Source organism: Ochotona curzoniae, unplaced genomic scaffold (assembly GCF_017591425.1).
Source record: "Ochotona curzoniae isolate NIBS_2020 unplaced genomic scaffold, NIBS_Ocur_1.0 contig_3332, whole genome shotgun sequence".
NCBI lineage: Eukaryota > Metazoa > Chordata > Mammalia > Lagomorpha > Ochotonidae > Ochotona > Ochotona curzoniae.
This window is the reverse complement of record NW_024465816.1, coordinates 6,463,716-6,480,365: the sequence shown is the minus strand read 5'-3', so window position 1 is coordinate 6,480,365 and position 16,650 is coordinate 6,463,716. Positions and strand designations below refer to the sequence as shown.

Below are 16,650 nucleotides of genomic sequence, written 5' to 3'. Positions count from 1 at the left end.
AAAAGTACCACTAAGACTGTCCCAGACTCCTACAGCAAACATGATGGGGATGAGGCTCAGCTCTTCAGCAGGCCCAATATGGAAGCAAATAAGACCCAACAGGCAGCAAATGAGTTCCTGTAGGAACTCTGTATAAGGATCCTTCAAAACAACTAGTGCACGAAACAAAACAATTCCAGAAAAAGGACGGAGGCTTGTGTTACAAAACGTGGGCCTCCCCAAAACTCACTGAATGACATTGAGCAAATCATGTTATTTCCATGTAAGTCGATGTGTCTGTACAATCAGAACACTGAATTATTTTTCAGGTTAGTAGAATGTTTCTAGAAATTACAGAAGAGGTGAGATTAGCTGATGGATTATGATAGAAGAAGACGTAGCCAGAGAAATAATGTAATTGTATAAATAAAGTTTTATTGGAATTCTTCCAGGATAAAGGCTGAGTTGAGCAGCAGCAACAGGGACCAAGTGGTCCACAAAGCTGAACATTTCCACCATCTCCCTGTACGGAACAGATACGCCACCACAAAAAAAAAAAAAAAGAGTGAAGGAAAGGAAAACGCCTGCTGCCTTTGGTTTCCTTACATTTTCCAAGAATCGCCAGGTCGTTAATAAAAATTGTGTAAAAGCACACACTGGAACATGACTCACCTGGAAGAAATGAGGAGCATGTCTGCAGGCAGGAACTCGCCATTCGAAGCCTTCACGATGTCACCCACACTGACCTTTAAAACCAGGACACAGAAGATTAAGTGTGACATTTGAAAGCACAAGTTAACACAGCGTGTGTCCAGTGTTGCCAAGAAAAAGCAACACATGCAAAGTTGAGTCATCCTCATTCAGTTTAGCCACCTTAGAAGAGTTTTATTTTTTATTAGTATCATTTTATGACACTGTTCCATAGGCCCTGAGTTTTCCCTTACCCCCTCCCCAAGTCCCCTTTCTTACTGAGTTCCCCCATATCATTACTACAGTATAGTTCCTCATAGGCAGTCATAAGTCCATCATTGCAGGCATGGGCAATGGCAGAGAGTCCAGCTCCCATTGTCATGACACATCCAACTGTTTCACTGAGAGTCCATCCTTGATCCAGAAGTAGAGATGCACACTGCACTGTATCCTCACATCTGGACATGTCAATCTCCACTACAACCACCATAAATCCCCCCAAGTGAAAAGCTACAAAACAAAAGCAACAACAGGAAGAAAAAATAGAAACTCAACAATGCCATGAAGTTAAATGATATGCTACTGAATGTAGCTGAAGAAATGAAAAAGAGAATCAAGAACCTTCTTGAAGAGAATGACGCTACTGTGTGATCTATGAGTCAGTGAAGAATTAAATGAGAAAAACAAAGTGTTTTGAAGAAAGGAAGCTAAAAACAAAAACATCAAAATCCATGAGCTGTAGTTTCTGTTGATCTTTGTTGATGAGATGCTTTGGAGTCCCTGCTCTGATGTCATTCTTTTAAATCCAGAGTGACTTCATCCTTCACAGCCACCGGAGGTGGGAGCATTTGACAGTGTCTGGGGACAGTTTGTTGTGCTGTTCATAACTATAGGGGTAAGGAGGATGAAGGCTGCTGAACACCACAATGCACGCGTTGGACTCCTTGGCAAGAGTCCAAAACATCAGTGACGCCACAGGCGACCAAACCTGCTCAACAGTGAAGTATTTCAACATTTGGACAAGCAAGTGCAAAAGGAAGAGACCCACTAATACACCCATTGTCTCTAGAAATCGTTTGGTTTATGTTCACTCTTCTGCGGAGAAACAAAAGAATGCTTTTTTTCATTCTCAGATGAATCCCCCAGAGCTTAGCATCTGCCTGTACATAATAAGTACCAAATGGATGCATGAAGGATTGACATCATGGATGAATTGCAGGTTCTAAGTAAGAGATTGCGAGGGAATGGCAGTAACAGCAACCACACATGGAGAAAGTGTCGTGAGCACTTCTGTGTTTATTATTATTTTTTTGACTAATCCTTTGAGCAGTTACACTGTGTTGAGTGCTGATGACATAATTCTTAAGATCACAGGCCCTTCCTAGGCAGCCACAATGACATGTGGTCAAAATTCTTTCCTAAGCCAATTTCTGGACCTATGTTGGAAATCTAGATTTTTCATTTTCTAATATAATTAGGCAGATGACTTCCAGCTTAATTAATTGGATCACAAATTAATAACACCATCTTCAGTCATCATAGGGAACTGATTCCAGGATCCTCACAGCTACCGGAAACCACGGATCCTAAAGTCCCTTACCTCCAATGGCCTGGCAATTCCACAGAACCTGTCACATTCCACTGCATACCTCAGACCGTCTTTAGATCATTCATGATTCTCAGCCCCATGGACTTGCTCTGCAAGCAGCTGCTATATTGTATTGTTTCAGCAATAATGACAAGAAAAGAGATCTTTACGTATTTGGTACAAAAGCAAAGTTTTGCTTTGTTTTTTCAAGTATTTTCCACCTACACTTGGTGAAATGTGCAGGTGTTGTACCTGAGACCATGCAAACATTCTCCAACATGAAAGTGCAGACCCTTAAGAACTACAACATTGAAGGACAAAAAAAGGTAAAACATGCACGTCTTCATTAAAGCACTCGCAGTGCAATGAATAATGCCACATTCATAACTAACACAAACAACTTATGGGAAGATCTGTTTTTTAAAAGGTTGTCATAAGACAAATTGAAACTGTGCAATTAAAACCAGTTTCTCCTGAAGCAATATTGATGTGGAAAATTACACACCTGTGGACCTGCAAGCAACCTTGCTGACGGGCATTCATGGCCGGCCAGCTCTCCTAAATCTTTCTTCTCTGTCTGCAACACCGCCAACATATCCCTTCTTCCGCCTTTCCAGTTTCTCATGTTTGAAGGCCTTCTTTTGATTGTAGCAGGCAGATGGGATACAAGAGACTCAGAGGAACAGGAATTTCAGGTCCCAGGGCTTCAGCTATTGAACTTGTTCTGCCAGTGCCAGGCAACGAGGCAGATGAGAACTCAACCATGGGAGCACACTGGGCAGGCCACCACAGCCCCCACTTCATTCAGCCGGCCATAGAGAGCTGACTGTGACTCTGCCATCATAAATGGAGATGCTCAAAGGCTTCTGTGAGTCCCGGGGAGAGGCACAAAATACACTCATTGTCAAAGCCACCTGTTCTTTCAGGGAAAGAAATATGAATGCTACTTGGAAACATCCTTAAAGATATCATTCTAACAGGTTTTTTACATGGGCTACCAATTAAGTATTGAAGGGGACAACGTCAATATCCACCCCTCAAAACACATTCAAGTTTGCCATCAGAGTATATCCTACCACGATCTGAACGTTCATGTTCCCCTAAAACCAACCAGGTTGGTTGGGAGGCAACTGGGCCATGCAGGTGATTCCTAGGGAATGGAACTGATGCTGTTGCCAAGGAGACACAAGAATGTGTCTCCCTCTACCATGCAAGAACATGACTGGGGCCCAGCATGGTGGCTTAATGGCTGAGATCCTCACCCTGAACACACTAGGATCCAACACAAGTGCTGGTTCTAATCCTGGGAGCCCCACTTCTCATCCAGCTCCCTGCTTGTGGCCTGGGAAAGCAGTCAAGGACGACCCAAAGCCTTGGGACCCTGCACCTGTGTGGGAGACCCAGAAGAGCTCCTGGCTTCTGGTTTCGGATCAGCATAGCATCGGCCATTGTGGTCACTTTGGGAGTGAATCATCAGGTGGAAGATCTTCCTCCCTGTCTCTCCCTCTCTATATATCTGACTTTGCAATTAAAAAAAAAATCTTAAAAAAAAAAAAAAGAACATGGCTGGAAGTCACTACCTGGGGCTATACAGGACCTGACCAAACCCATCAGCTCTAGGTCCTGACCTCCTGAGCCCCCAAAAAGAAGTAAAGTTCTTGTCCTTTCCAAGTTACCCCGTCAAAGGTGTCTTGTTACAGCAACCTGAGTGAAGGGAGAGCAGGACAAGGTTCTGTAGTCATGGTGACATTCCCTGAGACACCCCTCATCAGAAGGCTGACTTGCACCCTCTGCCACGTTGTTGGAGCATCCCTAAATGTTCGTTGCCTCAGTGGAGAGACTAGCATGGTTGGTTCAAAAGCATGTAGGACAGAGGGAGAGCGGGAGGGAGAGAGAGAGGAATTTCCCATTGGCTGATTTACTCTCCAGATGTCCACAGCAACCTGGGCCATACCAGGTGAAAGCCGGGAGCCAGGAACTCAATCCAAGTTACCCACGTTCGTCACAGGAACCCGAGTACTCAAGCCATAACCACTGCCTCCCAGGATCTGCACTGGGAAGAAGTTGGGGTCTGGGAACAGAGCCAGGCAGTGAACCCAGGTGCTCTAATATGGGATGTAAACTTTTTAACGCTTCCTTAACCATGAGGCTAAACGCCTGCCCCAGCTATGAACTTTCCATACCAAATATTTCCTGGCATTAATTATGCGCCCACTAATGCCATGAATTAGTGCCTCCAATTGTCCATTAAAAATGATTCCAGAAGAGTTCAGACTGTGTAACTATTTCACAAACACTAAACATTGTGGGGCCCGAGACAGTCGGCAGGAATCAGCTGTTTACCGAGGAAAAATATTTTTCTTCTACTCCTGCTGGACATCCATTTCCAACATTTCTCAATTCCTGGCAGGTTTTTTTGTTTGTTTTTACTTCACTGCCCAAAATAGCTGATCATTTAATGTGCTGCAAATCGCGTTAAGCAATCTCATGATTTCTCAAGTTTAGGTTTTTTTTTTATAACTGTCAGCTTTTTTAGATTTGTTGTGTTGTTGACACCAGTCTGTAATCTGTGTGCTGTAATCTTGTAGTAAGAGTAAGTGGGGATTGGTGAGATCGGCAGCATTTCAGAACTATCCAAACCACTTGGACAGGACATTCGGAACATGCGCATGATGAGACCCTGGGGTGATGTGAGGTGCTGGTTCCTCATCCCTGGGCACTGGGACTTGGGGGAAGTCGTGAGCGATTTCCCCCTTTGTTTCTCTCCTCCCCCCAGGAACAACAAGAAGAAATAGCAAATTAGGAAACAATGAATTCACCCAATTTTCCCTAAGCCTCGATTCTTCCCACCATGATCAACCATGTAATCATCATAAAAAATAGAATTTATATATAAAAAAGCATGTAGACTTCAAGCTAGACTTGAGTTTAAATCACTCCTAAACCGTGTGACCCTGAGCTGGACACTTACTTCCTGGTCCTTTAATTCCTCATCTACAAAGTGGACATAAAATTATGGTTCTTGAAAACACTTTTCACAGGGGGAAATACTTTAATTTTAAACACAAAACAGATCTGAATCAAGTTAAAACCCCTTCTTACCTGTTTCCACATAATTGAGCTCCATGAATCCTGTCTTAACACTGAAAAAGAGTTACATTTACTTGCATGAGGTCAGGTGCAGGATCAAGTTACTATTTCCAAAACTAGAAGCATTCTTTATGAATTATTGCCTTTGTTCATTTAACCTCCACACATACTGCAAGAACGTATAAATTGCATTCATATTCACTCTATGAAATGAAATTTCAGATGCATACGTGGTATCATAATGTAGCCTGGTATAATGATAGATAGATAGATAGATAGATAGATAGATAGATAGATAAACAGAGGTTATATTAAGAGAAAACACTTGGCTGTTGTATGCTGAATTCCTGAGTGATAGCATAAAAAGCAATCACGTTTCTAACCAACCACAAAGTTAACAGATATCAAAAGTAGGCCTAGGACAGAATATGTCACACCCGGGTTTTCTATGGACAAAAGTGTGCATATTCAGTCTTTTTTTCTAATAAAAATGTTATTTACTTACAAGCATTTTGAATGCCAACAAAACAACGACAACTTTTTGCTTTGCAATTTCACAGAGACATTCAGCTAAACAGATCAACAATTACTTTGTATACAAGTTGCATCAGAGAAAACTAAAGATGAAGACATTACCATACCCATATAGAACTAATTTGTGTTGTGCACCAACAAGAACCTGCTTTAAATTTGTATGGCAATTTACAATCCCCACACTGTACCAGGCGAGATTACTAGCGGTTTAAAATATTGCCAGGCCCAGCGCAATGTCTCAGAGGCTAAATCCTTGCCTTGCAAATGCGGGGATCCCATATGGGTCTTGGTTCATGTCCTGGCTGCTCCACTCCCCATCCAGCTCCCTGCCTGTGGCTTGGGAAAGCAGCTAAAGATGGCCCTTGGGACCATGAAACCACATGGGAGACCTGGAAGAAGCTCCTGGCTCCTACCTTCACATTGGCTCAGCTCGGACCGCTGCATCCACTTGATGCGTGAACCAGCAGATGGAAGATCTTTCTTTCCAATTGTCCTATTCTCTCTATAAATTTGCCTTTCCAATAAAAATAAATAAAGCTTTAAAAAAAAACGAAAAGAAAATACCACCCTGACAGGGCTAGCTAAAGACACATTTTGTAGTGTGTTAACTATGCAAAAAAACAGACACTGTGCAGTTTAAAAACAAACCTCACACTTCCATTTTTTCTTCAAAGGGAATTGTGTATATGGAAGTTAAATACTTTGCACACACACACACTGCACTGAAACCAAGTTGTCCAGGTTTTCATTTCTCTTTCATAATCACCTTGCCATACCTTCACATTTACACTTCCCTTTAGCAGACAACAGCCAGAGCTGAGCCAGGCCACAGCCAGGAATCAAGACCCCAATTCAGGTTTCTCACATGGGGCAACAGGGATCCAATCACTTGGCAGGTCACTTGCTGTCTCCCAGGCAGCTGGGGCAGCCGGGACAGAGAGCTGAGCTTGCACTCAAGCCCAGGCATTCCCGCAGGTGATGCACATGGGCGCCCAAGCCGTGGCCCAACCACTGTGTTGGAAGCTCACCCTCCTTCTGTGTTTCGTTGTTTCTCTCTTTCTTTAAGTATTTCACTAAAATGTGTCTTATTTGTGTTAATGATTTTGGAACATAGTACAGTCATCTACATGATGAACTAGACATTTTCTCATAATTCAAGGTCATAACAGCTCAGTCAAACATTTTCCTGGATTCCATTAGGGTTCTCCAGAGAGACAGAATCAAGGGGATATAGAAAGGTAGAGGGTTACAGGGTGGGTAGATGATGGAAAAGTAAGTAGATGGCTAGACACATAATTGATTAGATAGATAGATAGATAGATAGGGAATCGGTTCATCATGAAGTGCTGCTGATGTCCCAGTTCCCATTTGCAGGCATTCCGGTTCACAGGCCATGGGGCAGGAGACCTTCCCCCGACTCAGGGAATGGTCTGCCTTGTTTTCTGATCAGGCCTGCCATGGCCCAGTTAGGACTCACCTGGGTCATGGACAATCTTCTTCGTTCAGGTGCTCATCTCACCTGAATACATTCACACAGGTACGCTGGGCTATGAATAGTCTTTGGACAAAAGATCTCAGCCCCGTGTAGCCCAGTCAAGCCAGCACATGGAATTAACCAAGACACTTACCTATTGTGCTCTTCGTATTAATTAATCGGTCTGCCATATGTCGTCTCTATTATGGGGGAAAAGAAGTCGTTACTTCAAAAGTTCAAAAAGGAATAATTCAATTCATAATTTAAAAGAAATAAAGTTTAAGAAAGAACAGCAGCAGCCAGACTCATGAAATCCTCTTAAGCGGAAATTTCAATTTCATTTATGCCCATGTGACTCCACGCTCTATGATGTGACCAACGGAAGGAAGTTTAGCAAGTGACTAAGTGTGGGCTTGAGAGTCAGCTTGTTGCAGCTGACATCCCAGGGCAACTTATAGCAATGCAGACCTGTCAGTCACTAACCTTTGCGAGCCTCAGTTCAAATGAGCATAAATACACAGACACACAGAGTACAGGATGCATGGCACATAGTCAAGTGTTACTTAAAACAATAGCTTTACAAAAACTTCATAAGGGTCATGGAGGAGTCAGCCTGGGGTATAGCAGGTAAAGCCAGCGCCTGGGAGGCCAGCAGCCCTTATGGACATTGACTTTTTGCTCCTTTTCTGACTTGTTGCTCCTTTTCACAAGCTCTCTGCTCGTTTGCCTGGAATAGCAGTGGAAGGTGACACAAGAGCTTGTTCCCCTGCCACCCATGAGAGAGAACGGGAAAAGCCCCAGGCCCTTGGCTTTGGTCTGACCCAGCACTGGCTGTTGCAGCAATCTGAGGAACAAACCAGAGGATGAAAGCTCTCTGTCTAGGGTCTGGCAGTGTGGCATAGCGGCTAAAGTCCTCGCCTTGAACGCGCCCCAGGATCCCATATGGGCCACCAGTTCTAATCCCGGCAGCTCCACTTCCCATCCAGCTCCCTGCTTGTGGCCTGGGAAAACAGTCGAGGACGGCCCAAAGCCTTAGGACCCTGCACCCACGTGGGATACCCGGAAGAGGTTCCTGGTTCCCGGCTTCGGATCAGCATAGCATCGACCGTTGCGCTCACTTGGGGAGTGAATCATTGGACAGAAGATCTTCCTCTCTGTCTCTCCTCCTCTCTGTAGATCTGACTTTCCAATAAATAAATAACTTAAAAAAAAAAAAACAAGAAAGCTCTCTCACTCACTCACTCACTCTTTCCCTCTCTCTTTGCAACTCTTTCAAAATAAACAAATACATCTTTTTTTTCAGTAGTAGTTCATGGAAAAAGGGTGAAGAGGTAAATTTTTTTTGGTGCCAAGGCATTTTAAAATCCAGACCCACAAATATTCTCTAGAAGGCTCATGGAAAATGTGTACTAGGAATAACCTGTGCAAGGACTTCAAAATGTTTTGCATCAAGGTAAACTTGACGTTCTAGTCCACTTTCCCACTAATTTTTTGAAAAATCTGCATATGTTACTTTCAATGACCATATTTGGTTAATAATCCACTGAACAATTCTAAAGTTGGCCTCTGATCAAGTTTGGAAAACTCCTTCACACTACAGACAACATGATATTTCTCCGAGTATTTGTGACAAGTCTAAAAGAGGCACAAGGCTACAGGACTGTGTGCCCATCCCTTGGCGCTAATGAAGACTTGCACCTGTGGTTGCATGATATCTTCAAAGATGCTTTCGAAGTTCTTATCACAGTTCTTAAGTCCTAATATTTTCACAACTAGATAAGCCAAGGAGCATATTATTTAAAAATTTGAAACCCCCAAACATCAGCTTCCTCTTCACACTGACTATAAACGTAACAGGAATTATATCAGCTCCAACCACCTGCCTGCAAAAACAGAGCAACACATAATATTTTCATGGGACGGAAAGTCTTCAAAAGCTCACAGAAAATGAATATTCTGCAAGACATCTGCATGAATTTTACATTTTGGGGAAGATGTAGAAAGAAAGTCAAAGCTCCCATCTGCTGGTTCATCCACAACTACTTTAAAAATCATCGGATGGATAATTTGTTTATTGGTTTGGTTCAAGATGTACACAATAACCACGATTAGGCTGAATCCTGAGCTGAGAAAAATAATCGAGGCCTCTTACATAGATGACAGAAATTCCCTCACTTCGACCATCACCTCCAGAGGCCTGCAGGAAGCTGGAGTTGAGAGCCAGAGTGAGGCACTGCCCCCAGGGAACCAGGTATCCCCATCACCGGATCAAACGCCCCCAACTTATCTTTTAGTTTCATGTTTTCATGAATTTTTGAAGTGCCTATGTGTATTCAAGTCAGTGATTTTTGAGAACACTTTCCTACGTGTCAGTAAACTTACATAATCTTCAATGATTTCCTTAATGCCCGAAACAGTAAGAATAACCACCAAAGGCACGAGAGTCGTATATTTTCCTGTAGGAGACACATCTGGAATTTGCTGCAAAATAATCAGAATGGCATTGTTAGTTTTAGGACAAATGCTTGTTAGACTTTGCTCATCATCAAAGTCGTGTTGCTAGTGGCGTGATCTGGGATAGGAAGAGCAAGCACACGCTGAAAGCGGAAGGGGAAGTCTCAGCATCTCAAAGCTACACGCACCACGTGACACTGTGACACTGCGCAAAATCACCAGCCGAACTGCTGGACTCCGTTTCAGTCACGGTGCCGCCTTCAAGGAGAAATTTAGAGTTCAAAGCCCTCCTGCAACCTTTAACTGCTAGCTTCAGCTAGCATCTTTCCAAAACAGTTACATTTAGATAGTCAGTTAGCCTAAGTGAATTTTATTTCTTTTTAAAGCACAGAGGAAATTCTGTAGAGACTCAGGAGAGTAAGGTTTCCTAGACACAAAGGAAAGGCAGAGAATGTTCCAGAGCTAGTACCACTGTTTCAAGTATGAGAAAAACCAAGTTCTGGGAACCGAGATGCTGTGGTTTTTTGATGGTTGTATGACAGCTGCTGGGTCTGACCCAATGACTTATCGATTTATGCAAGGCCTTTTGACTGTTTCCAGACTGGGGCCTATGTGCTCATTGTCTAATTATTTTCTGCTTGCTTATTATTGGGTCGCAGACAGTAGTAAGACAGTGTTTTTTTGAAGTTCCTAACGGTTCTTCTAACAACCTTCAAAAGAATACAAGTGGGCCGAGCACAGTAGCCTAGTGGTTAAAGTCCTCACCTCGCATGTACGGGGATCCCATAAAGGCGCCAGTCGTATCCTGGCTGTTCCACTTCCCTTTCAGCTCCCCGCTTGTGGCCTGGGAAAGCAGTGAAGGATGGTCCAAAATCTTGGGATCCTGTACCCGTGTAGGAGATCCAGAAGAGGCTCCTGAACCCTGACTTTGGATCGGCTCCACTCTGACTGTTGCACCCACTTGGGGAGTGAATCAGCAGACGGAAGATCTTCCTCTCTGTCTCTCCTCCTCTCTGTATATCTGATTTTCCAATGAAAGTTTTTAAAAATAAAATAAAATAAAGAATATGAGTAATAGAGGATTATTTTAGCTTTCAACTAACTTTGCCTTTAAAATATAGTTAGATGGGAGGCTGGCACAATGGCTCAACTGGCTAATACTCTGCCTGCAGGTACCGGCATTCCCAAATGGTCACCAGTTCTAGTCCCAGCTGCTCCACTTTTCATCCAGCTTCCAGTGTCTTGGGACATTGCACCCATGTGGGAGACCTAGTGGAGGTTCTCTGTCTCTCCTTTCTGTAAAACCTGCCTTGCCAATAAAAATAAGTAAATTTTTTAAAATAATAAAATAACAAATACATAACAAGAAATACATTGTTAGGCCATGTGCAAGCATCATGATGGCTGTTACTCAGAATTCCTACGAAGTCGCTCAGCAGTATAATACATGGGACCATCATTATAAATTCTATCCGTTTCTGGTTGAGATGCCCCCATGTGGCCTGTGACTGTCCCTCTTGCACCCTTGCTTCTTTTCCATTTCTTCGTGCTACAGCTCCACGCTAGAACGTCACCCAGGGAGCGGGCTGTCTTTTCCTGCTGCAGAGCCAACCAGAGCTTGACATTGGCCGGGCCCAACCATGAAACGCTTCTCACTCTCAGTGTCAAGGGCAAGCTTCAAAGCATATCACACTGGCTTCTAGCCTCGCTCTAGTTAACATCGTGGTTTCTTACCCACTCTACCCTAACCCCAAGACCAAGAATTTCATTATTCCCAGAGCATTTCACACACTAGGGAAAAACTTAGGCTTTCTAACTTCTGTTTTATCTCCACTTTCTAATAGTAACACAGGTTCCTCCATTCAAAGTAAACACAATGAAGCACCTGTTGGTTCCTGATCATCCTCCAGAAAGGTGACTGATGTTCTCATTTCCATGTTTCTCAGGACCAAAATGTTTCCTTCATTGACCCCCAGCACACTGCTAAGCTCACGCTCCTTCAACAGGTGGCTCATTTCTGACCTCTCTCACACAAGCTCTCCCATGTTCCTTTATAAGCATGGTTCATGGTGTTTATTTGTGATACTCCGAGCTCTCCACAGACAGCAACCAAATCAAAGAATTCATCCTTCAATTTCTCATCCCATGTACAGATGTGACACCTGTTATGCAGCCTCTCTAAGTGTCTGTGGAAGCCAATCCTTCTGATCAAAGTCAGTTCAACTGGTTAGCTGAATTTCTATCCCATATCTTGGTAGTTGCACAGACAGTTTCTGTTTTCTAGGCATGGACAATCAGCTTGGAGAAATAAAACAAGCTATACTTTAGAAGTATACTTAAAGTCTCTGAAAAATGGAATTTAAAAAGTAGGTTTGCTTGGACTAATTTGTTTTGAAATCCATGTCCAAGGACAATTACATTACAGAAAATAAAACTGAGCATGAATTTAAAGACACCAGCAAAATAAAGCATCTACCCCCTTTTGCATGAACTTTCTCAAGTACCCTCCCAGAGCAGAGACTATGGTCACGGACATTTAGAGAAGGGGAACCACAGACTACATATTTGGAGAAATGTGGAGGAAGACAGCTTAAAGCTGGGGTTCAACTAGAAAGGGTGGGATTTAGCCAGACTGACACTTTCTAGTTTGGTAACAGCATGGACGAAGGTCTGAAAAGAAGAAAGAAACTGGATAATCGTGAGAAGTGTGGCCTGATAGGATTGTGGTGTCCATGCTGGAAGGAAGGTTGAATAAACAAGAATACAACAGGTTATGGAAAGCATCAAATTTAATTATTTTGCAAAGATACTATTTCAAGCTTGTTTCTTGAATTTGTTTTAAATCATTTCATTCCATAATGGCAGTGGTTAGGTAATCAAATTCAATGCACTAAAATCTCATTGAAGATCTAAATCAATATGAACTGTTTCCAAATTCATTTTTTGCACATGCACATGCTTCCCCACCCCTTTTTTTAAGTGCAAAAAGTGTGATTCCCTGAGTGACTTAAGCATTTTTAAGAGTTCTCATCTTATAGTATTTAAATGCTTTGTGTACATCAAAATCTGAATTCAGCTAAATGAACTTTTCATGAGTACTCTCTTAAGACTCTTTAGGAAACTTAGTCTAACACATTGATGTATTACCTGCAATATAGTGATGAACAGGAAGAAAGCATTGGCCGCCTTGCTAAACTGTAGGTACAGATATCGAGGCAGGAAGGACCACAGGCTGTACTTGGCCGTGCTGCAGGTAAAACGGAAAGTGTCACTGTCAAGGAACATTGATGGAAAACACGGAAGAACCTTGCAGTAAATCCCAGGTGGATAAAAACATACAGCATGGCTGTAAAGCAAAGCTTTTCCAATGCTTGGAAAGCACCCGGAGTCACTTGACAACAGTCTCAGCACCAAGAATAAGGGTTCTCATCTGAGAAACAGAGCACTGTGGAGACGGTCGATGTACAGAATGACGCCCTTGTGGCACAGTGTATTACACCGCTGTGATGCTGGCATCCCCTATGAGTGCTGGTACAAGTCCCAGAGCTGCTCCACTTCTGATCCAGCCCCCTTCTTATGAACTGGGGAAGCAGAGGAGGACAACTCGGGTCATTGGGCCCCTGGACCAACATAAGAGACCTGAAAGAAGCTCCTGGTTCCTGGCTTTGGATCAGCTTGAGTCTGACTGTCACAGCCATTTGGGGAGTGAACCAGTGAATGGCAGATCTCTTCTATCTTGTCTATTGCCTTTCAAATAAAATTTTAATAATCTTTTTTAAAAGCTACATGGAGATCATGACGCATTCTGCAAAAGGCACTGCTGGAAAGGAAGTGCTGTTTCCAGACCTGAGAGAGAGAGGATGGCAGTTGAAGTTCTACACCTGATTATAATTTACAGTGTCCCAGTGATGCACTGCTTCCACTAAAACTGTGCTGATTGACCAGCTAAACTTTAAACAGATCTTTTTCTTGTGGAAACTTGCAAATATAACTAAGGAAAGAGACCTGGTAATGAACCCCACTGCTTATCTCCCAGCTTCAACAAATATGAGATTCATGGGCAGTTTCATTCTGTCCATGCTACCAACATTCCTCCACTTTCAAACTGTGAACTTTTTCTAAAGATTCAGTGGTTCATTTGTAAAGCAGAGTGACAGAGGGATAGAAACAGAGAGAGAGAGAGAGAGAGAGAGAGAGAGACCCTTCTCCTCTTGTTCTTAGCCCAGATGCCTGCAATAGCCAGAGCTACGCTAGGCCGGTGCAAAAGCAAAAAAGCTTCACCCAGGTCTCCCACGTGGGTACAGGGGTCCGAGCACAAGAGCCACATCCGCTGTTTTCTCAGGCACATTGGCAGACATCTGGACCAGAAGTAAAGCAACTTAACCCACCGAATCACAGTGTTCATCCACCAATTATTTCAAAACAAATCCCATTCATCCACAACTACTTTAAAAATCATCGGATGGATAATTTGTTTATTGGTTTGGTTCAAGATGTATTTGTTTGAAAGACAAAGTTAGAGAAGGAGAGAGATCTTCCACCTGCTCGCTCATCCCCCAAATGGTCGCAATGGCCATGAATGAGCCAGGATGAAGCTAGGAGCCAGGAGCTTCATCCAGATCTCTCACATGGATGCCAGGGGCTTATACACTCAGGCCATCCTTTGTAACTTTCTCAGGCACAACAGCAGGAGCTGAATCAGAAGCAGGGCATCCTGCACTGGAACAGGCACCCACGTGGGATGCCAGCTTAACCTGCAGCACCACAATGCTAGCCCCTGTGGTGAATAACTTCAAAACTAACTTTTCAGATATATAGACCACTCATCATTGTTTGCTTTTGATAACAGGATATTGCTAAGTTTCCTCAGTAGATTTGGAAAACAAAGGGCAGAAGAATATTCAGCGAGCTGGGTTTCCTCTCTGATTCTAGATCCTGGGCTGGATCCAATCATCAGTCAACTCCTCTGCTTCTTCTGAGAGATTCCTCATATACATGAATCTGCCTGATTGGTTCTAAAAATCGCTGCTATGCTTAAGAAGCTGTCAATGTCTGTAACCAGAGGTGCTGGTCAATCATGTGGAATGATAACGAATTTTGACATTTAAGAGGCCTGGTGCTTTATTCTGGTCCTGCCACTAAATATCCAGATGGCACTCTGTTCCTGCCACAGTTTCACCCACCATAAAACATGTTAATAATGTCCTTCACAGGTCAGAAAAAAATTGCACACACAAAAAAAACATAGCTAGAGCGGTGGGCAGTTGTTAAACAACACTCAGGATACCCACATCCCGTATCCGAGTCTCTTGAGTTCAACTCCCAGCTTGGCTTCCTATCCAGCTTCAAGAAGCTGGCAAGGCTCGTGACACCCACATCCTGAGCTGCGGGGCCGGGTCACTGCGCTTCTGTGCCGCCTTCTCATCCCAGTACATCCTGGACGGCGCTGGATGATGTCCCAAGAACTGGACTCCTGGCACCCACGTGAGAGACTAAGATGAAGCTGCCAGCTCCTGGGCTGTCTCTGATCCAGCCCTGGCTAGCTCACTATTTCAGAAATTTGGAGAGTGAGTCACTAGATAGACAATCTCTCTTGCTCTAATCGTTCTTTTACACACACTGATGGCTCTGCCTTTTTAGTAGATGGAAATAAACATTAGACACACACACACAATCATCTCGTTTCCTTTCTCTCAAGCGTTAACTGACTCTGCCTCTGAAGTAAGAACTCAGCCAATTCCTCTGCAAGAGAATGGTGACAAAGTTCAGTGTCTGGTCACAGTCACGGTCACCTGGCTGCTGCTGACCCGGAGCTCCAAGGATCTAAGAGCTCGCTAGGAAAACGTCTCCCCGGACAGTTGCCCGAGGTGCGTCCGTTGGCACGGGACTATGTAGTAGTGACTATAGACAAGCACAAGTAAGAGCAAAGGCTGTTGTAGAGACGCCTGGAAGGTGAAATAGACCGGAACTTCCTCTGGACTGGAGAAAAGTACTGCCAGGGATCCCATGAACTGATCTACAGTGGGAGGCGGAGCCCAAGCCACCACCTTCTCTCTCTCCCAGCTTCATATCCTTAACTCACCTGATCCAGTTTAGGCAGAAAGGGTTCCTAAGTGGGTCGTTGATGTAAATGACACGAACTCTTGCCGATTCTAAGCCTGTAAAAGATCGTTGCCAGCCCATCCTTGCTTCCACCTTCTGACTCCCAGAACAGAAAGCAGCAGTTTCTGCAGAGAGAAGGCCCAGAGGTGTTAAGCAGCAATGCAAACAAAACACAAGACAGAGCACCCTCAGCCACATAGTGGCCCTGGTGGGAGTGGTGGAGGAATAGAGGAAGGGAGAGGGGAGCAGGCTCCACATATCCAGGAATCCAGCAGCACCCTCACCTCCACCGCAGAGTCCCCAATCTCCATCCCACCTGGCAGGTGGGGAGACCAGGTACAGAGTCTGGGCTCCAGGAAAAGGAATCAGGAAAGGGGAGGAGGGAGTGCCACTCGACCTAGCGTCTTGACTGAAGAGCCCTGACCATTGTCCTCAGCTAGACTAAAGGAGACAGATTTTCCCTTTCCAGGCCCCTACTTCCCCTTTTCTTTACCCAGAGCAAAGCGTTCACTTTAGAAAACTTGAAACTCTCTAAGTTATCTTCCTCACGCACTTTGAAATATATGTGCTTTCCCCTTAATGGCTGCTTCACAGCTCCAACAGCCAGGGGCAGTCATTCTCAAGGACCCAGGAGGCACTTGGGACAAGGTGCCACCCAGAAAAATGGCCCTCCCTCCTCTATTGCCCAAAACACACACACACACACACACACACACACACACACACACACACACACACA

General features: G+C 43.9%; 1 protein-coding gene across 1 annotated transcript in view; it reads right to left on the bottom strand.

Annotated features, from left to right (window-relative positions):
- Positions 1–15,992, bottom strand: part of LOC121156275 (phospholipid-transporting ATPase IB-like) — a 96,924-nt gene extending 80,932 nt beyond the window's left edge. Inside the window, exons 1-6 of the mRNA XM_040979890.1 lie at positions 15,892–15,992; positions 12,957–13,056; positions 9,738–9,836; positions 7,510–7,555; positions 5,360–5,400; positions 652–725 (exon numbers count right to left, since the gene is read on the bottom strand). Coding sequence (XP_040835824.1) covers positions 652–725; positions 5,360–5,400; positions 7,510–7,555; positions 9,738–9,836; positions 12,957–13,056; positions 15,892–15,992 — 461 coding nt within the window. The remainder of the gene's footprint in view (positions 1–651; positions 726–5,359; positions 5,401–7,509; positions 7,556–9,737; positions 9,837–12,956; positions 13,057–15,891) is intronic.
- Between the last annotated feature and the right edge of the window lie 658 nt (positions 15,993–16,650).